Source organism: Aspergillus flavus, chromosome 6 (assembly GCF_009017415.1).
Source record: "Aspergillus flavus chromosome 6, complete sequence".
NCBI lineage: Eukaryota > Fungi > Ascomycota > Eurotiomycetes > Eurotiales > Aspergillaceae > Aspergillus > Aspergillus flavus.
Genome location: NC_092410.1, coordinates 1,251,297 through 1,271,465, shown reverse-complemented (window position 1 = coordinate 1,271,465; position 20,169 = coordinate 1,251,297). Strand labels below are relative to the sequence as shown.

General features: G+C 49.2%; 9 protein-coding genes across 9 annotated transcripts; 6 read left to right on the top strand and 3 right to left on the bottom strand.

Moving 5' to 3' along the window:
* Positions 1-539: 539 nt before the first annotated feature.
* On the bottom strand, positions 540-1,286 carry F9C07_8313 (putative mutt/nudix hydrolase; the record flags this gene model as incomplete). The annotated part of the gene is made up of 3 exons (XM_041294096.1): positions 540-803; positions 869-1,077; positions 1,184-1,286. 3 exons carry the CDS (start codon positions 1,284-1,286, stop codon positions 540-542), a joined length of 576 nt encoding a protein of 191 aa, XP_041149365.1.
* A 988-nt stretch (positions 1,287-2,274) lies between these two features.
* Positions 2,275-4,556, bottom strand: F9C07_8312 (prolyl-tRNA synthetase; the record flags this gene model as incomplete). The annotated part of the gene is made up of 7 exons (XM_041294097.2): positions 4,373-4,556; positions 4,242-4,320; positions 4,146-4,189; positions 4,008-4,098; positions 3,871-3,950; positions 3,686-3,815; positions 2,275-3,632 (listed from the first exon to the last, which is right to left on the bottom strand). The coding sequence occupies exons 1-7, from the start codon at positions 4,472-4,474 to the stop codon at positions 2,275-2,277; spliced, it is 1,884 nt and encodes a 627-aa protein (XP_041149366.2). The 5' UTR covers positions 4,475-4,556.
* Positions 4,557-4,781: 225 nt separating this feature from the next.
* On the top strand, positions 4,782-8,312 carry F9C07_8311 (CAATT-binding transcription factor/60S ribosomal subunit biogenesis protein; the record flags this gene model as incomplete). Its single annotated transcript, XM_041294078.1, has 4 exons — positions 4,782-5,594; positions 5,645-6,768; positions 6,822-7,359; positions 7,422-8,312. 4 exons carry the CDS (start codon positions 4,782-4,784, stop codon positions 8,310-8,312), a joined length of 3,366 nt encoding a protein of 1,121 aa, XP_041149367.1.
* A 1,624-nt stretch (positions 8,313-9,936) lies between these two features.
* Positions 9,937-10,143, top strand: F9C07_8310 (uncharacterized protein; the record flags this gene model as incomplete). Its single annotated transcript, XM_071511758.1, has 1 exon — positions 9,937-10,143. One exon carries the CDS (start codon positions 9,937-9,939, stop codon positions 10,141-10,143), a length of 207 nt encoding a protein of 68 aa, XP_071367739.1.
* Positions 10,144-10,749: 606 nt separating this feature from the next.
* Positions 10,750-12,472, top strand: F9C07_8309 (transmembrane amino acid transporter protein-domain-containing protein; the record flags this gene model as incomplete). The annotated part of the gene is made up of 5 exons (XM_041294079.1): positions 10,750-10,968; positions 11,031-11,173; positions 11,227-11,353; positions 11,412-12,335; positions 12,392-12,472. 5 exons carry the CDS (start codon positions 10,750-10,752, stop codon positions 12,470-12,472), a joined length of 1,494 nt encoding a protein of 497 aa, XP_041149368.1.
* Positions 12,473-13,012: 540 nt separating this feature from the next.
* F9C07_8308 (glycine cleavage system T protein) lies at positions 13,013-14,519 on the top strand (the record flags this gene model as incomplete). The annotated part of the gene is made up of 2 exons (XM_041294080.1): positions 13,013-13,404; positions 13,466-14,519. The coding sequence occupies 2 exons, from the start codon at positions 13,013-13,015 to the stop codon at positions 14,517-14,519; spliced, it is 1,446 nt and encodes a 481-aa protein (XP_041149369.1).
* A 471-nt stretch (positions 14,520-14,990) lies between these two features.
* On the bottom strand, positions 14,991-17,695 carry F9C07_8307 (putative alpha-1,2-mannosidase family protein; the record flags this gene model as incomplete). The annotated part of the gene is made up of 7 exons (XM_071511757.1): positions 14,991-15,582; positions 15,634-15,734; positions 15,790-16,238; positions 16,285-16,424; positions 16,456-16,793; positions 16,845-17,488; positions 17,557-17,695. The coding sequence occupies 7 exons, from the start codon at positions 17,693-17,695 to the stop codon at positions 14,991-14,993; spliced, it is 2,403 nt and encodes an 800-aa protein (XP_071367738.1).
* Positions 17,696-17,802: 107 nt separating this feature from the next.
* Positions 17,803-18,192, top strand: F9C07_8306 (uncharacterized protein; the record flags this gene model as incomplete). Its single annotated transcript, XM_071511756.1, has 2 exons — positions 17,803-17,974; positions 18,113-18,192. 2 exons carry the CDS (start codon positions 17,803-17,805, stop codon positions 18,190-18,192), a joined length of 252 nt encoding a protein of 83 aa, XP_071367737.1.
* A 194-nt stretch (positions 18,193-18,386) lies between these two features.
* On the top strand, positions 18,387-19,996 carry F9C07_1747026 (thioesterase family protein). The gene is made up of 3 exons (XM_041294081.2): positions 18,387-18,820; positions 18,879-19,606; positions 19,665-19,996. The coding sequence occupies exons 1-3, from the start codon at positions 18,664-18,666 to the stop codon at positions 19,695-19,697; spliced, it is 918 nt and encodes a 305-aa protein (XP_041149371.1). The 5' UTR covers positions 18,387-18,663; the 3' UTR covers positions 19,698-19,996.
* Positions 19,997-20,169: the final 173 nt, after the last annotated feature.

Below are 20,169 nucleotides of genomic sequence, written 5' to 3'. Positions count from 1 at the left end.
CTTTATTCTTTGAGTGGTCAAAGTGTTGTTTTGATTCTAGTCTAGTTGCATTAATTGATTTGCTGGGGAATAGAAAGGTGCCGTATGATTGTTGGGGTTGGTATATTTGAGCTGTGAATATATATTCACTAGATATGCATGATTACTGAGGAAAGAGTTACTACTAACTTAACTAACTTTCATAGTCAAGTCTATTGAGATTGACTGGCACCTGATGTTCTATTCTATGAATTGAAGGATCAAGATAATTGACAAAATATTCATAATCCATACTAAAAGTGATAACAAGCGTAAACAAGGTGACTAGCACACGAAAGAGGCACGTATTGTTGAAGGTGAAGGAAGTAAGCAAAAACAATTCGTCGTAATTGAAAGTGTATTGTCGTATTGCATGTCGTAGATCAAAAGGAAAGAAAAGTCCATGAACCAGTTCTCATCTGTCTCAGAAAGCATGGCGTATGTCATTCAGTCTGTCCTTGACTAAACCACCAAGTGAGCCATGAACAGACAAAGAAAGAAACAGAAAGACTAAAGAGCTGTCAATTGGACGCAGGACCGACCACAGGTTTTTCTTCACTTTCCAGTATCGCGTTATATGCCTTCAGTGGATGAAGTTTTGCTCGTTGCCGGAACAAGTTCACCGTAGGGAGGAAGAGTTTCGGTCCCTTATACTCAGGGATCTCATCCCCTTTCTCAGTCGCTTCCTTAGCCGCTTTCTCAGCAGCATCTTGTGCCTTGTAAAGATCCTCGACTTCCTCCCAGGTAAACCACTTCCATTTGAAGCATTTTTTGGGCTCATTGAGCTACATGAGATTGGGTTGTTAGTGTAAAGACTTAAGGCATTTTAGTGATTGGGGTTGAGTCCTACCTGAGGGTCTCCAGTGCCACCTACAAGTTTGGCTGCGAAGAAGTTGGTAGTGTAGTGTTTCCTCGCCTCCTTGAAGACATCGTTTGTAACAGTGAGAAGTTCGATATCGAAGATGTCCAATCCCGTCTCTTCATCGATTTCGCGCTTTGCGCAAGCCTCCAAGCTTTCTTCGAAGAAATCTATGTGACCTCCAGGGAGACCCCAGGTACCTGGGAATATTAGTATACTCCACCAATATATATAGGAGCTAATATGAACGGCGAAGGGGATATATTAACGTAGGGGCAGGGGGGGGGGGAGGTTGAAGAAGCATACCTTCACCATGACTGCCCTTTCTGAGTCCCATCACAAATTGGCCTTGATTATTAAACACGAAGACATTGACTCCGGTTCTGACGACTTGTCCTTGCGCACTCATTGTGATTCGAAGTTATGAATCAAAAAGATAAGTGTATATTTAGATAGAGTGTAAAAGTGAAGGTCTTGTGAAAAGAAGGAATGTGCAATTATTGCGCTGTGTAGAGCAACTATCAGAACGCAGGAGAAAGGGGACCTTCTTTTATATTGTATAGAAACTTGAAATTACCAGTCAAAGGGGATAAATTCCAGCCTAGGGCTGTGAACCTGGGAGGTTACCTGGACTTCCGTGCGAACCAATCGGAGCATGTCACTGCCCCAATCTTGCCTTATGTACGACATAAAGACTGAACTCGACCTTTTCATGATCTTCGACAAGGATACACCGTGACCCACCCTGAATGAGCCTCAGCAAGGCACACTTCTGACCGATCTCTTTCTTCAGCTGAATCCACTAGTGTCGTGGTCTGCTTCTTTTCACAATGAGATGGCTATATATAGTTGGGAGAGTACCCCGCTTTGCCCTACATAAACAAAACCCGACGAATGCAGCGTTGAATCCCTGACTGTGTTTGTTTGGAGTTTCCGTTTTCATAACATCTAGGAGGAATTCTCCAGACTGTTGTCATTGCTAGTGCGGTGGTACTGGCCGGTTAACTGTGAGAAACACGGGAAAACGGCCATGTTCAATGGGCTTAGTCCGCGGAGCAGATCAATGAGAACTCCGAGAGCAGTAGGTTAATGGGCAAACCAGGGTGTTTACCATGGCTGGCTTTGGAGGATTACGAGTTAAGAGGCCTGATGACCCATATCGGGAAGGCTGAAAAGTGGTGAAAGCCTGTAACCTGCCGCCGCAGAGCCCTTGCCTTCTAAAGTTCCCAGCTGACCAGGTGCTAAATACCACATATTATACCCATTATCTCTTGGCTGCATGGCAATGTATCGCTGCCTTCTCTCGGTTGTTCATGATTTGGTGTGGATAGACGTCGACAAGAGATGAATATTGTACAATTGATCATCAGTATAATACAATCCCAGAAGCCTTAACTCTACAGGCGCTCCAGCAAGGACCGAATAAATGTCGAGAGCTGCTCTAGAGGTACATTCTCCCGTAGATTGTCCAGCTGACGACACTGCACTTCTAATGTTTGCTCCTTCTTCCACCCTTTACCGACCACAACAATGATAGGGTAGCCGATCAGGTCGGCGTCTCCCAATTTCCACCCCATTTGCTTGTCCCGGTCATCAAGAATGACGTCGACTGGAGATGCTGGGTCTGAAGTAAGTGTGTCATATATCTTTTCGGCTTCTTCCTCCAAGCCCTTCGCAGGGACAACAATGACCTCAAAAGGAGCCACTGCGCGGGGCCAGTTGAGGCCCTTGGAGTCAGCTAGACTGTCAGCGACCGCCGTGATCATACGTGAGACACCGATTCCATGACATCCCATTTGCATGGGCACCACCTGATGCTCTGAGCTTCCAGATGAGGATTGGTCCACCATGACAGAGGCTTGTAGAACTTCACTGTATCTAGTGCCAAGATGGAAGGTATGGCCCAGTTCAATCGCGACCTGGGTTTTCACACGACCTTGAGCGCATTTGGCGCACTTGTCGCCGTCCTGAACCTTGACAAGGCTGAGGCCGTTGTTTGTGCCAGGGAATCGATCCAGCATAGAGTAGTCAATGTCTTCCACCTTGCAGCCTGCTTGATCCAGCAAGTCACTCAGCGGTGGACGTTTGTACACTCGCACCTGCGAGTCATACATGTCCACTACACGGTAAGGGCCGGAAGCCTTGTTGGACTTGACATTAGTAGCCCACTGTTCTAATGGGTTCTCTACGCTGAGATCAAGATCGATACCTGCAGCATTAGCTACAGACTTGACAGCGTGAGAGTTCGCTTCTCTTTCCACTGGTTCCTGGGTTTCGCCTTGCATGGAGAATTTCGGATACCATCCTCTCAGCAGTGTCCGTTTGTCCTTGGATATCGACATCCAGAGACCTGTAGAAATGGTCGGAGTTGCTTCGGGTGACATATCCCCCGTGTCAAACCCTGGACTGGCCTGATGGCTTTCATTGTCTCCGAGTTCATGAATCTTTCCGTCTGCAAGCTCGTCATTATAAACAGTGTCGCAGCTAGTACAGCTGATGACCGTGTCTTCTCCTTTGGAGCTGGGAACGTGGAATTCGTGACTCAGGTTGCCGCCCATATTGCCGGAATCTGCAGCAGCGACCAGATAGGGTATTTTAAGGTCATTGAATAGTCGTGTATACGCAGCTTTCACAGAGGTGTACGTTTCTAAAGCTTCTTCCACGGTGCAGTCGAACGTGTAGAGATCCTTCATGATGAATTCTCGCCCACGAAGTAGACCTTGTCTTGGTCTTGGTTCATCACGGTATTTCCTTGCTGCATCAAGAAATGTTAGCGGTAAAACCGTCGATTTTTACATGTAAACTCACAGATTTGGTATACTCGTAGAGGTAGATCTCTGTACGATTTGGCGAGACTGCCCACTAGAGTGGTGATTTCCTCCTCATGAGTAGGAGCAAGAAGGAAACGAGATTCCTTTCTGTCATGAAATTTGAACACCTAACATGCCATGTTAGAGTTTTTTTTGCAAGAGATATCGGAGATACCACTGTACCTCTGAACCCTCTCCTAAGCGTCCTGACCTCTCCCAGAGTTCTTGGGAAGATATGGACGACAGTGAAACTTTTGACGCTCCTATAATCACATTTAGGAAATTGTACTTTCTAGCGCAGAAAGCATAGGGGGGCATACCAACTGAGCGCATGTGCTTATCTATCAGGCGCTCAAGCTTGTCTTGCACTCGCAATCCTAGCGGTAACATATGAAAAATCCCCGAATAAGCCTATACAAAGTCAGAATTGGCTATGCTATGCAGGTGGAGTTTACTACCTGTCGGAGGAAGCCTCCCCGAACTAAGAGGTCATTCACGTCCTCTAAACCCGTTGTCAATTGTTGTCCTCGAGAGTAATTGCGTTTTAAAATTACCTTTTTCACCCTGAATATTTTTCTTTGAGATGCCTCCCGTAGGAATCCAGAAATTAGACACCCGAGTTCGGCCATCAGTCTGTCAATGTTAATGAATAAGTCTTGTGGCAGGTATATGCGCAATGTCCTACATGGAAGCTGCATGATGGAGTTCTATGGAATCGAAAGACTCCACAGTATGCTCTATATGCGCCGGAATAGCGGCCCGGAATCGGGCGAAAGCCGGATATCATGAATTAATGAGTGTTGCGACTGACAATTCTTCGAAGTCTTTGAATAGGGAAATATGATCAGAATGATAAACAGAAGGGAACGTTTATCTCCAATATCATGGATATGATTAGTTGGAGATCTAAATAAAAGGTCCGCATTGAAGGCTTTAGTTGGCCCGTGCACCGGGACGCTGACCAACGGTGAAACCGTTTCTCCGGCGGCCTGGAGAGTCTCCATAATTTTTTTGGGTTTTCGGGCGGCAGAAAAAAAAATGTAGGACTTCACCATTCCATCGATACTGTGTTTTGGCCAGGAAATTGTCCCATAATGGCCAAAGGAAAGGGGAAGCGCTCCTCTGGAGTGACTGCCGTTGCCCCGGAAGGAGGAGCTAATGACTCCAACGCTGGTGCGAATGCTGTCCCTCAATTTGAGGAGAGTGCGTTTGCCGGCCTGCGCCAGAAGATTGAACAAAGGTTGAAAGATCAGAACGCTGCTAAGCAAAAGCCAAAGAATAATAAGAAGGATGCTCCCAACGATACCCCGAAAAAGAACAACGAATCTACACCTAAGTTCGACACAAAGCGAAACGATACCGACAAGAACAAGGGCAAGAAGCGGGACCGCAATGGCGAGGTGATCGCAAGGGAAGATAAGAACGCCTCCGGCAAGGACAAATCCTCGAAATCCAAGGAAGCGGACCAAAGTGATGCACTGCGACAGGAGATTTTGGCTCTTGGAGGTACCGAGGAAGACTATGACATGCTTGCGGGGGTTGATTCTGAGTCCGAAGTCGAAGATGCTAAGAACACCTCTAAGGGCTCCGGAAGCAAGTCTGAGGAGGATGCACTGAGAAAGGAGTTGTCTGGTATTTTGGCTGCCGCAGGTCAAGTTGTTCCCGATGATATTGCCGACGACGAGGAAGACGAGGCGGGGCAAGATGAGGAGGAAGAAGACGATGAAGAAGACGTGGAGGATGACGAGGTCGATCTTGACTCTGGAGATGAAAATGACAGTGAAGAGGCGGACCAAGAAAGCTCCGATGAGGATGTTCCTCCAACTCCAGCTGCTAAGGAGCCGACGAAAAATGAGAAGGCTAAGAACTCTGCGGAGCCTCCTCTTCCCAAGGAATACAGCAAACTTGTGAGTTTAGCATGAATTTGCCAGCAGATGCCATTCTAACCAAACTACAGGCCGTCCCACCTAGATCAGACTGGTTCATGACCGAGCTTCCTCCGATCTCCGCAAAACATGCGAACGGCTTGCCCCGACACCTGGTTGATCGTGTTTATAACTACGCTGTATCCCTGCTCGAGGAAGAATCCAACTTGTATTCTGAAGCGCAGAAAACCTTGGCCTCCTCTTCTCACAAATTCTACACGACCATTATGTCCACTGGTACCCTTAGTGATAAGATTTCGGCGTTGACACTTGCTATACAGGAGTCGCCTGTGCATAACACGAAGTCGCTGGAAAACCTTATCGCTCTAGGAAAGAAGCGCAGTCGTGCCCAGGCGGTAGAAGTTTTGAGGACTCTTAAAGATATGTTCGCCCAGGGCACGTTACTTCCGAACGACCGTAGGCTCAGGTCTTTTGCGAATCAGCCATCGCTCATGGCTGCATTCCAAGGAGCGGGAAGCAAGTGGTCTGAAGGAGATGCCCTTCCTAATGGTCTTCAGAAGCGCCACCTTATCGTTTGGGCATTTGAGCACTTCCTGAAGGAACAGTATTTCGAGGTCCTCAAGATTTTGGAAGTATGGTGTAATGACGAGATTGAGTTCTCTCGCTCCAGGGCCGTGAGCTACGTCTTTGAGCTGCTCAAGGAAAAACCTGAGCAGGAAACAAATCTGTTGCGACTACTGGTTAACAAACTTGGCGATACTGCCAAGAAGATCGCTTCTCGAGCTTCCTACCTCTTGCTACAACTCGAGCAAGCACACCCATTGATGAAGCCAACCATCATCAAGGCTGTTGAGGAGGTTCTTTTCCGTCCAGGTCAGAGCCAACACGCCAAATATTACGCCATTATCACCTTGAACCAGACTGTCTTGAGTACAAAGGAGGAGCAAGTTGCGGCCCAACTACTTGACATTTATTTCGCGCTCTTTGTTGCCTTCTTGAAGCCCACCAAGAAGAACAAGTACCAGTCGAATAAAAAGCATGGCAAGAACGGTAAGCTCAACAGGAAGGCCCAGAAGGCCCTGAAGGAGGAGGAGAAGGGTCAGGCTCAGCATGAGGAAATGCAAGAAAAGCTCACTTCTGGCGTTTTGACCGGCGTGAATCGAGCTTATCCCTTCACCAGCTCTGACTCAGAACGGTATGTATTTTCTCTTCAGTTCCCTAAGGCGGTTATAGCTAATCCATGCACAGACTGTCCAAGCACGTCGATACTTTGTTCCGCATCACTCACTCGTCGAACTTCAACACTAGCATTCAAGCCCTTATGTTGATCCAGCAACTGACATCCTCACACCAAATTGCTGCTGATCGTTTCTACCGGACATTATACGAATCTCTTCTGGACCCACGGCTGGCCACGTCTTCGAAACAGGCACTCTATCTTAACCTATTGTTCAAGGCTTTGAAGAGCGACGTGAACGCCCGACGTGTAAAGGCATTCGTGAAGCGTATTATTCAGGTGCTTGGTCTGCATCAGCCGGCCTTCATCTGTGGTGTCATGTATTTGATCAGGGAATTAGAGAAGACGTTCTCTAGTCTCAACTCCTTGTACGATCAGCCCGAGGACAATGAGAGTGATGAAGAAGAGGTGTTCAGGGATGTTCCCGATGAGGATGATGAGACGCAAGAACAGCCTGAAGCCCAGCCGAAGAAGCCATCAAGCCGTTACGACCCTCGCAAACGAGACCCGGAGCACAGCAATGCTGACAAGACATGTCTCTGGGAATTGGTGAGTGCATCCCATTTTCTCTATCATTATCATACTTTACATACTGATACTGCGCTTGATAGCTGCCTTATTTGTCACATTTCCATCCGTCCGTTTCGGTCAATGCGGCTCAACTGTTAGAGCACAAGACTATGAGCGGAAAGCCAGATATGACGATACACACATTGATGCACTTCCTCGACCGCTTTGTTTACAAGACGCCGAAGGCCTCTGCCGCTACCCGGGGTGCCTCTATCATGCAGCCTCTTGCCGGCAGTGACGCGCAGGATCGGTTGGTGTCCGGTACCAAACAGACCCAGGAACTTCCGCTTAACTCCGAGGCCTTCTGGAAGAAGAAGTCCGACGAGGTGGCCGCGGAGGATGTCTTCTTCCACGAGTACTTCAACCGTGTCGAGAAGGACAAGGATAAGAGCCGCAAGAAGGCCAAGGATCCCGTCGAACATGCTGAAGAGGATGGCGAGCTCAGCGATGCCGAGTCGGAGATCTGGAAGGCACTGGTGGATTCGAAGCCTGAAGTGGAAGGAGCTGATAGCGATGATGACCTTGACCTGGATGACCTCCAGTCGGCCTACGATCAAAGTGAGGATGAGGAGGCTGAACAGAGTGAAGACGAGGGAGTCATCTTCAACGACGAGTCTGACGTGGACATGGACGACTTCGAGGAAGAGACTTTCGAGACCAAGAAGCCAGCTACCAAGTCCAAGGCCAAGAAGGCCGAAGATACCTTCGACGAGGATGATGACTTTGACATGGATGTTTCTGACGACGAGGCCTTCCTCGACAGCGACGAGGACCTACCTTCGGACGTGGAACTCGGCGGCGGAGTGGAGCTCCCGAAGGAGGACGACAAGCCCGATCAGAAGAAGAAGAGACGCAAGCTCAAGCATCTGCCGACCTTCGCCTCGGTGGACGACTATGCGGCCCTGCTGGCCGGGGAGGACGAGGGCATGTAAGGGGAAGATTGTTGTACAGCTATGTAGCAAGGCGTTGTTCATACTACAGATACCACAAAAAGTCTATCTCAGGGCATTTTCTTCAACCCAAGCCTATACGACCAGAAGCATAGAGATCAGCGATTGTAATAATCCCTGCACTGCACAGAAGTAAACAAGCAAGGTCCATGATGGCATGTTCCAGACCATTCCTATCCGGAAATAGAAACCCAAATCAGGTGATATGTTATACAAACGTCCCTGAACAATTTAAACCAACCTAACAGTACCAGTAGTAGACTTCGGCCCTAGTTAGGCAGGTACCTGATCAAATTTACCGAGGCTTTTTCTATTCTTTTCTATTCTTTTTTTTTTTTTTTACTTGAAAAAAAGATCAAAGAAAAAAAAAAAAAATAAAAAATAAACCGCCCCAGCAGAAGACCGAATCTAGAACCTAGGCGCCACATGGTTCTCGAACTTGGATAGCCTGCATTACATCATGGTGGCATGAAATTGCGATTGCGAGCTGTTCTTGCTGACATGAATTAACTTATCGACCGGGATAAATAAGATCGAGTCAAAATCTGCTCTGCTGGCGTGTCACACCATTCGCTCGACGCAAAGTAAGCATCCCAAGGCTTCAGGAAGTGGCAGTGATTGACTGGGCACGTGGGGATCACGTCATCTGCTAGTGCATAACGTGCTCAAGCTTAAGCCAACACGAGAAAAAGAAAGAATCATCGATCATCGTATTAGTACATGGTAGTATAAAGAAAAGGGAAGCTGGTGCGAAGTTTAATATCGGTTGTTGTGTAACTAATTTGTTAGGCTACTGTGTATGTAACTGTACTCCGTAAGGTGCTATGAGTAGGTTTGGGGAAAGGTTCAGATCGGTCGAGGTGCCCAGAATTAGCGCAAGAAGCGTAAAAGACAAAAGGCGCATTTCATTATTTTCATAAAGTTGAGTAAGCAGTAAGCGAAGGCGAAAAAATAAATACATAAAGAGAAAAATGAAATAAAAAAAAGATTATCAATCCAATAAATCCAAGCCAATGTACGGAGTATCGCAGTCATAGATCTCGTCAAGGACTCTAGTCCGGCAAAGGAAATGGCTGTTACTGGATAAGCACGGGACAACGTCTTCGGTTGAGGCCAAGAACCAAGTGGGGCGCATCCGCTTCGAGGGAGAGAAAAGTTCAGTTTACGGATGCGGGGCACTCAAATGGTTCGGATGGGCTCCTCCATCTGAGTAATGATTGGCAGCGGGGACTCGTGAGTTGCATGGGGAGCTGGTCCAATGCCAGAGGTATCCATAATTCCTGACTGCTTTTTCTAATTAATCTAGCTGCCTCTGCAGGTATTGTTCAGGCCTGGAAAGTTTATGGTGATCGTTGCCCTGAAAAGTGCACCGAATACGAAGTCTTTCCCAGGTACTCTGTAGTAGGTGTAGTTCTCAACCTCTCTCAGATCTCAGGTATCTTGACTGTCACCCTGGTTGACTTCCCGTGACCCGCGGTCGGGAAGCTTGAATTACTCTGGCTGTTTTAACTCGGTACCTCAAGAGCATAATTTTACCCTGGAGCGATTCCTGCCCTAACAAGTAAGTAATGAGACGCGCAAAGAGCCGACTTTATGCGTACCATCGATGGCCCACACAGGTGTGAGCACGTCATGGGTTTTAGGATTTCAAGTTTACATTAACTTCGGTGTCGCCGTCCGACTCATTGCGTCGATGGTCATTCCACACGGGATCCGCTGGGGGTGGACGCTAAGCTCAGAGAAGCTTAAGCTGGATTTCTGGAAACGGACTTGCCCTGTGTCTTTATCAGCCGCTGAGGTCAATGCTAAATAGAAATAAATCATTTAGAAAAGAGAAATTATAGTATTAGAGACTAATGTGAATTAAAAAAATACTAATCGAATAATAATCATGATAAGGTTCATTCAAAATATTACTCACTATTTTACTTTTTTACTTTCTTTTTTTTATTATTATTATTATTCTTCTTCTTCGCCTCCTCCATCTGACAACCATCCCAGTGGTTGTTCTTCTCTCCCGCCTCTTAGTGTCTTGGGGTCGATTGCTTGGACGCCTCCAAGCTCTCTTGGTACGCCCATGCCCAGCATTTGCCATACGCATTTGACGCTAATTAGCCGAATAGATTTTTCTTTCTATTTCCCTTTCGCCTTTGTTCATTTCCGTCTAGAGAGATTTACCGATCTTCTTCTGATATAAATCCTTTTCTGTCCCTAAGGTGAGTGATTCTGGTCCCACCTGGCTGGCGTGTCCCATCGCGCATCCATTGACTCCTCCGGGCGACTATTGACCTGCGATTCTCTAGATCTTCTATTTGAATCTTCAACGTGAGGAGCAGTACATGCATCCAAAGGCCTCCAATTCTACTTTTACGACCCACTCCACCACTTCCCTGCAACAGCGGTCCATCCGCTCCTCAAAATGGCTGCGCCCCATACATCCAAGGCCCTTGACGGGCGTGGGGACGAAGACAGTCAGTCTTTCGCCTCGGAACGAGCTGATTCTCCCGATAAGGTGAAGGATCTCGAGAATCAGCGACAGCCCGGAGTGCAATCCGATTCGGACACAGACGATGTTGGAAGACAAATTGAAATGGAGGCGGGTAACTCCATCAAATACCGAACATGTAGTTGGCAAAAGGTGCGTCCGCAAGTGGAAAAATATATATTTGTGGCTTATTCCTGATCAACATGGACGTACAGACGGCCGCGTTGCTCTTTTCCGAGTACATCTGCCTGGCTATTATGTCATTTCCCTGGTCTTATTCCGTTCTCGGGTTAGTTCCGGGGTTGATTCTGACTGTGGTTATTGCTGGGATTGTGCTGTACACTTCCCTGATTATCTGGTAAGTGAATGCGACTCTGCATCCCCTGAAGCCAATGTTAACAGTCACCTTAGGAGATTCTGCCTGCGCCACCCCCATGTTCGCGATGTGTGTGATATCGGTCAGCATCTCTTCTGGGGCTCGAATATTGCCTGGTATCTGACCGCAGTGATGTTCTTGTTGAATAATACCTTTATTCAGGTAACTCGCCCAATATCATCTTAAGATCCAGGATGATTAGTCCTAATACTGTTTTTAGGGTTTGCATTGCTTGGTCGGCGCCGAGTGGCTCAATACGGTCTCTTCCCATGGGACGTGTACCATCGTCTTTTCCTTGATAACGGCCATTGTCTCGTTCGTCTGCTCGCTTCCGCGAACATTCAGCACGCTGTCTAAGATTGCCACTTTCTCAGCGTTGTTCACGTTCATTTCGGTGATATTGGCCGTTATCTTCACAGCTATTGAAGACCATCCCGCTGGCTACACTCCCGCAAAAGGCGATCCAATCGTGACCGCAGTCCCCGTGGCCGGGACAACGTTCGTCTCTGGTGTCAATGCTTTTCTGAACATCAGCTACACGTTCATTGGTCAGATCACACTCCCGAGTTTCATCGCCGAGATGAAGGAGCCGAAAGACTTCTGGAAATCCGTCACGGCGGTCACTGTTGCGGAAATCATCGTGTTCAGCTTGGTGGGTTCGATCGTATATGCCTACACCGGCAATCAGTATATAACCTCCCCAGCATTCGGCTCTATCAGCAATGAGGTGTACAAGAAGGTGTCCTTTTCGTTCATGGTCCCAACTCTGATTTTCCTGGGAGTGTTGTACGCCTCGGTATCTGCCCGTTTCCTCTTCTTCCGTCTATTCGAGGGAACGCGCCACAAGGGTAACCATACCGTCGTTGGATGGGCCGCCTGGGCTGGAATCCTAGCCGTTCTGTGGATTGGGGCATTTATCATTGCCGAAGTGATTCCATTCTTTTCCGATCTGCTTTCGATCATGAGCGCACTGTTTGATTCATTTTTCGGGTTCATCTTCTGGGGTGTCGCCTACCTCCGGATGCGTCGTGAAGACTACGGACCGAATTTCTACAAGAATCGGGGAATCCGGGGCTGGATTGGCTTTATTGTCAATGTCGGCTTGATTTTCGTCGGCCTTTTCTTCCTAGGGCCGGGAACCTATGTAAGTTTGACCTTCTAGATCATGCGGTTTGTAGTCATGACTAACGATCTTTGCAGGCTGCTGTTGACAGCGTAGTCCTAAATTATCAAGCTGGAACAGTGGGTAGTCCTTTCTCCTGCGCCGATAACGGATTGTAATGAGTTTACGTTGTTTGATCTAAATTTCCATTCTTTGCGGGTTGATCACAAGTGTGTGTCTTCCGACGTGTACGACCCTGGAGGTTTTCAAAGGACCGTGGGAGGACTTCTTTTAATGTTATGGTTTGGGCTCGCAACATTCTCTGCATGACTGCCTATTCGTGTTATTATGGTAATGAAAGATATCATCACTGTAGCGATGAAGTAAAGTCTCTCGCAGACAGACGGCGCTGTCTGCGTTCTGAAGACTCCACAACACCCGCCAGTGGTACAGGGGGGGAAGATACCCTTGTCGCGCTTTTTCGCTGAAGATGTCAATCTGGCCTATCGATTCACACCATCGTAGATGCTTTATCTTGCGTAAATCCAGTAAGTAATCCTCCCGACGGGGCGGAGAGTACGGCTTACCCGCGGAATTTGCCCTATCGGCATGTGACTTTTCCGCTATCGGTCATACTCCTCCGCAATTCTACCCTGTCCTCCTCTGTTCACGAACTTCCTTCTGTAAATAATCACATCTAATCGCTTCAAAAACTCATCATGTCGGCCGTACGACCTTTGCGACGAGGTATCAACCTTCTGGGATCGAAATCGCTCTCCCAGCCCGCTTCTATCGCAGCCAATGGCTCAACTCTGCTGCCGCGGCAGTTGACATCTCCGCTCCACCGCGGTCTCCGCACTCCGACTGCTGCACGCCCATTCCTCCGTGTCAGCTCTGTTTCTTCCTCTAATGGTGCTGTGCGATTTGCTTCGTCTGCGGCTCCCTCGGGGCCGCTGAGACAGACGCAGCTCTATGATCTACATCTCGCCCGGGGCGCGAAAATGGTGCCCTTTGCGGGGTTTGACATGCCATTGCAGTACTCCGATCTCAGCCATGTTGAGAGCCACAAATGGACCAGAGAAAAGGCGAGCTTGTTCGATGTGAGCCATATGTACGTACACACCCATGAGAACCCCTTTATACATAGAATCAAGGATTAACACCAATTGCAGGGTTCAACACGAACTCAGTGGACCGGGTGCAATCGAGCTTCTGATGAAGGTCACCCCATCATCCCTTGATAAGCTCGGCCACAACCAATCCACTCTCTCTTGTCTGCTCGAAGAAGGCACCGGCGGTATCATCGACGATACCGTCATCACCCGTCGTACTGACGAAACCTTCTACTTTGTCACCAACGCCGGCCGGCGCGACGAGGATCTCGCCTTCCTGGAGGCCGAGATCTCCGCCTACAAGCAAGCCCACGGCGCCGACAGCATCAAATGGACCATCCTCGAAGACCGCGCTCTGGTCGCCCTCCAGGGTCCCCTCGCAGCCGAGGTTCTCCAGTCCTACGTTCACGGCTCCGGCCCCGAAACAGACCTCAGCACCCTCTACTTTGGCAACTGCCGCGAACTCTACCTCACCCTCCCCGATGGCTCGCGCACCCCGCACCCCCTCCTTATCTCCCGCACCGGTTACACCGGCGAGGACGGCTTCGAAATCTCCATCCCAACAGCAGGCTCCCCTTCCCTGCCCGCGCAGGTCACCGAGCTCCTCCTCACAAACGCAGACCAGGTCCGCCTCGCCGGCCTAGCAGCCCGCGACTCCCTCCGTCTGGAAGCCGGCATGTGTCTCTACGGCCACGACATCTCCACCGCCCAGACTCCCCCCGGCGCATCTCTGGGCTGGGTCGTCGGCAAGGACCGTCGCGACCCCGCAACCGCCAACTTCAATGGCGCCTCCGCCATCCTCCCCCAGCTCGCCTCCCCCGCCAAGACCCTCTCCCAGCGTCGCGTAGGCTTCACCGTCGAGAAGGGCTCCCCCGCCCGTGAAGGCGCTGTCATCGTCGATATCAACGATGAATCCCGTACCCCCGTTGGCATCATCACCTCCGGTCTCCCCAGTCCTACCCTCGGCGGTACCAACATCGCCATGGGCTACGTCAAACAAGGTCTCCACAAGAAGGGTACCGAGGTTGGCATCTTGGTCCGTAACAAGCTCCGTAAGGCTACTGTTACCAGTATGCCCTGGGTTGAGAGCAAGTTCTATCGTGGCAAGGCCTAGATCCCATAATGGGGTTGAGCTCTGTTGTTCTGGTTTTTAGGCTTTTGTGGTTGCGGTTGCGGTTTCTAGTCCTTTTTCCTTTTATTGAATTGTTTCATGCCGTGATGTACTGTAGATATTACGATTCCCCTTTTCACTGCATTTGTGCGAGACTGCCATCAACTCGTCTCGAATCGGATGCCCTGTCTCGGCTGGGTGTTTGATTAATCCTCAACGAATGAATTAAAAGAATTTAAAATATTTCATTAATGGGTTTGTTCTTGGTTTGCGGTAGTATTATGTAGTTGCTACCTGTAATGTTCAGTTGGCTACGTAGTCTGCTTGCAGTCCAGTCTAGGAGGTCAGTGATGTCCATCTTGCTCCTAGAGCAATAACTTTATATTACAGACTCAAGACCACTAGTCTTTCTATGTCTAGTACAATTAACCCAGTTCCCATAATTACCATCAGAGTTAGTTCATACACTTGCAGTTAGTCAAAGAGAGCACCCCTTGTCGACAGAGACGGCGGCAGATCCTCTTTTCCGGTACCCCAATGGCTCTCATTCCTTCCCAACACAAGCACCAACTCCCGTCCTTCGGTGAAAAAGTCATGTCCCACCCAGTTCTTGCTATAAGGCTTTCCGTCCAGTGTCGCAGATTGGATATAGATGTTCTTGTACTCGGGATCAAAGTTAACGGCACGGATCGTGGCGGTCCGTCCCGTCAGTGGCGAGGCGATGCGGACAGACTCGAAGAAGGGAGCTGAGATCAGGTACACATTTTGTCCTGGGTTCGGGAAGAGACCCATCATGGTCATTGCAACGAAGGAGCCCATGGCGCCTGAGTCGTCATTGCCGGGAAGGCCGGTTGGATTTGCGTTGAAGTACTTGGGGACATAGAAGTGAGCGCGGGAGGTGGATTTGCCGGGACGGCTGCCGTAGTGGTACTGGAAGACGGTTAGGAAAGAGGGCTCGTTGCCGATGTATGTAATGCCAGTGTCATGGAGGTAGTCAAGGCGACGGATGAATTGAGATGGGCCTCCAAGACGAGTGATGAGGGCGGCCATGTCATGGGGGACGAAACTGGAGGGGTCAGTGTGGATTAGTTGAATCGTTTGACTAGCTTTCTCTTACAATTGATACTCCCATATACTGTCCTCAAAGGTTTCGGCTGCATTGTTTTGAAGCGAGCAAGCTCTCCCGCTCGTGTCGATGTTGGAACAGGTGATGGGGTCCTTTTTCTTGATTAGACGTAGACACTCTCATGGAGATTAGGTCATGAGAACAAACCTGATATCCCCAGGTCCCATTCAGGTATTTAGGTTGGAAGAAGCCTTTGAATCCAGTATCAGTTCCGTTTATGAACGAGGCCTGGTCATCGCGAAACAGATTCTGCCAAAATCGAGAAGTAGCTTCGTATTGCTCAGCATCATCCATCTTTCCGAGGCCACGGGCCATTTGTGCAATAGTGAAGTCATCATAAGAGTATTCCAGCGTGCGGGAGATGCTCCGCGTCATCGTTCCAAAACCCTTGTAGTCAAAATCCTCTACTGGAATGTAGTTCAGCGATTTCCAACTGTCCAGGCCACCACGTCCTTCATTCGACCAGTCATACGGCTCCTCTTCAGCATCCTTCTGGACGGCGGAGTAGCCAGCCTGCCAGTCTATTCCGTCGGAAATGCCCTTGAGGTACGCATCGGCAAGGACGACGTCCGCGTTTGAGCCACCTTGGGTGTAACCTAGACCGGTCAGCCCGCTTCTAATAATAGGGCTACAGTTCCGCACCTTTGCAGAGCGACATGCGGCAGTCTGGAAGCCAGCCCAGATGTTTCTGGGTATCAATCAACGATCGAATCATCCGAGCCAGCGATGCAGGATCAAAGATGGTCAGAAACGGCAACTGAGACCGAAACGAATCCCAGAGACTAGCACATATCAGAGAAGATCTCTACGGACAGATGGTGCGCATACCAGTAGAAAGAGTCAAAATATGGCTCTGTGCTCTTCCAAAGTGGGTTCTCCCCGGTGTAGTCCTGCGGATTGATCATGGTACGGTAGATTCCACTATAAAACGTGGACAGGAAGGAAGAATTAACCCCATTTCTCGATACTCGAATTGGGGCCAGCTTCTTTGTCCATGAATCCACCGCGGCGGAATGCGTCGCATTAAAGTCAAAATTAGGGATTTCAGACTCAGCGTTGCTGCAAGCTTGTTCGCTACTAATGAAGCTAAGGCCTACCCGAGCTAGAACTGTACGATCGGCCAACGAGTTAAATCGAACGAAAGCACCTCCCTACAATTGTTAGTTTTATCTGGCACTAACAGGTTCGGTGCCTGAACAAACCGGTAGAGGGTAGCCATTGATGCTCCGGGAGATGGTGAGATTCTTTACATCCGTACTCGCTCGTGAATTGACGAATATACCATTGTCTCTGACACCGGAGACACTGCGAAAGTCAATGCAGAAGTACGGAGTGTAGGAACCACTTCCAAAACTGGGCAAAAAGCGAGCATGGCCGACCATCCGCCCCGTGTCAGCATCTACATCAATGGTTCCATTGTCCTGTCGCGTGTCGGACAAGTCACTAAGGTCCAACAGGATAAGGGGCTTGGTTTCGCGATCTGCTGGGAACCGAAAACGGAAGAGAGATGCATGGTGGGATACAGTCATGTCTACCTGAATTCCCGATGCCATGGTCAATGCAAAATAACCCGGGCTCGCAGACACAGACCCGGGGTCGTAGCGCGTCTTGCGCAGTTTCTTGGGATACACACAGCCATTGACATCGTCATCCTTGCAGCTCACATAGGGGAAAATGGGGAAGTTCCCAAGCGACGGTTGACCTCCAGTACCTGAATCATGCAGACTGGAAAACCCCGTGATGTTACTCCCGTCGTATGCGAAGCCGCCCTGGTTGTTCACAGAATCTGTGTCGGCTACAGCCTTCGCCATGCCATAGGGAAGTGACGCGCCGGCGAAGACGTTCCCTAAATAATACAGGGGATCAGATGCCAATCGCAATGTTTGTTATTGAGACCGACTGGAAGATTTATACCTCCGTTCGAACTTCCGATAAGCGGGTCAACATATTGCAATACATCGTAGTCTTCAGGAATTGAAATGGAGCGAGGGTTAGTGTAGCCCAGGGCAAGAGGAGTAGCGATCAAGATCGACCAGAGAACAGACGACGCCATTAATAACAACTATTCTAAGAGTTTGTAACAAATCAAAGGAGCGTGTCATGGCAATAACAAGGAGCGATTAGCTAAAAGATCAGGGGGTTGACTATGGACGATCAGGAATGCTCTTTCCTGGAATGTTGGGGCAGAGGTACTATATGCACGCCATCCAGGGGGGAATGGACTCCAGGGGAAAGCCCATGGTTATAGCAGGTGCAGGTATCATGGATGTACTGCGCATGGTCCTCATCTGTATGTATATTGGCAACTGGCATTCTCTCATTAATTTCAACGGTATGCATGCCCCTGCTGATCAACGCACTAGGATACGTCCGATGCCTCTGAATGGTTCGGACTGTGATCAGTCCGATGTCCCGCAGGACGTGGCGCTAAAGGTTCAATTACGTTCAATAGTTGCGATAATATAAACAGCCATCATGGGACCACTGAAAGGTGGTGATCTGCCTCAGATGATCTTCCAGTTTAGTTCCATTTGGGCGATCCTGTTGTGAAACAATATGATAGGTTCATCCATGTTCGAGGGTTCTCGAAGACGGATGAAATGCATCCGGTCCGTCACATACACACAGAGAAACTCTTATGCAGACAATTAGTCGATTTCTCGCCCGTGTCGTCACTGAGTCCGAGTCTCAACGGTTTCGCGTGGCATCGGTACAGGACCGAGGATTGTCGGTGGTGATAAAGGAAGAGTTTCAAAATGAGCCGAGGTTTAAAGTCCAGTGATTTATCCGCTGCCCCTACCGCCGCCAATCAGAAGGGCTCCCAGACACCCAATCTTCAGGCCTTGTTGAGGGATCAGTCCTTCACCACTCGGTTGGGGTGTCAGAGAAGCAGAAGAATTTCACCAGGAGCTCCCGAAATACCAGTTGAGCTCCCCATAAGGGCTGGTTTTGGCCGATAGCCCTTCTGACAAACTCATTTTTTTGCCATCCCGGGGTGCGTACCTAGATCTCATTGTCGCCATGCCACGAGTCCCATCCTCTGCCTTCTTTCGGGCTGTCCCCACCACGACCAAGCTCTGTCTCAAGTCAAACGGCCCTATAAAAGCCCAATGGCTCGTGCATCACCCTTGGAAGGTTTCTCTACCTCGCAATCTTTCCCAGCGACTCTATTCTTCTGGTACTGCATCCCATCTCCACTTCGGATTTCACTACTAATCATTCTGCCCCGGCTTCAGAAGCTGCATCGCCAGTTCCTCCTCAGACATCTAAACCTCGGTCCCGTCTACGTCGATTCGTGGGCTTCACATCCATTGCATTAATCGCCTTCACTGCCGGACTCGTTTACCAAACCCAGAAGACCGTTTCTCGCATGATGACGGTCACTCTACGTACAGATGAGGAAACCCTCACTGCATTCGTTCCCGCCGACCAGTTTTCGCAAGAGGTCGATGAATACATCCGCAACCATCCGGTAGCCGTGGAGCTGCGGGAAAACCCTGCCTTCACCGAGTCCCGGCCGCATTTGAAAATCCCCGCCGAGCTGCGCGACCGCCATCTGACGGCGGGCACCCTTTCGGGTCCTGATCGAATTGTTGTTCCGCCGCACGTCTTTTCCGAGAAGGATGGGAAGAGCCTGGTTTCGATCTTCTACCTCGGTTCCGCCATCAGTGGCCACCTGGGCATTGTCCACGGTGGCCTTTTAGCCACACTGCTCGACGAGGGGATGGCACGGTGCTGCTTCCCCGCTCTGCCAAACAAGGTGGGCGTAACGGCCAATCTTAACATCGACTACCGGCGCCCTGCCATGGCGGAATCATATGCTGTTCTGCGGGCCGAGACTGTAAAGGTCGAGGGCCGTAAAGCCTGGGTGGAGGCGCGCATTGAGACTTTGCCGAAGGAGGGAGAGGAGCCCGCGGTTTTGGTCGAGGCAAAGGCTTTGTTCATAGAGCCCAAACAAGCTGCGGTACGTTTATCAGCCCGAGAGAATCAAGACCCTGAAAGCTAATATCCTTTCTTTCCAGGCCATGTCCAGTCTTTACAACATCACCAACTAGAGCCTCGGTTATCTCAAGATCGAGTCGGTTTTCTGGGAATTTAAATAACATAACATATGCATTTATTGGATAGGCGTATAGACGGATGGAGACTGGTTTGTTTCAGTGGAATTGTATATAGTGACTGTATAGTATTTGGTTTGGTTAGTTCTTAGATGCAGCCCAGCAGTGTTGCAAAGGGGCAATTCATATATGCTTTTATCGAGCAAAACTTCTTCGTTTAGGAACGTGACCGATTGCAATGCTTTTAGCCACATATACGAACGGGCGAAACATAGGTTACTCTATAATGAAAAAGAATGTGACTGGTTTTGCTCAGAGACAAGGTGGAAACATACGTCAACTTAGTATAGAAATTATCAAATAGGCGTGACCTTAACTTGCCGCCGACCGCCTCCCGGGATCCGCAGCTGGGAAGCTCTCCAACACCTTAACTCCACGACACTGACTGACGGCCAGCCTTCCCAACCTC

Bases quoted from the DNA above. Each gene is read 5' to 3' on its own strand.
- F9C07_1747026 (XM_041294081.2), top strand. From the start codon at position 18,664: ATGCCACGAGTCCCATCCTCTGCCTTCTTTCGGGCTGTCCCCACCACG. The intron at 18,821-18,878 runs GTACTGCATCCC...CCCCGGCTTCAG, and splicing joins CCAGCGACTCTATTCTTCTG to AAGCTGCATCGCCAGTTCCT. The intron at 19,607-19,664 runs GTACGTTTATCA...CTTTCTTTCCAG, and splicing joins TAGAGCCCAAACAAGCTGCG to GCCATGTCCAGTCTTTACAA.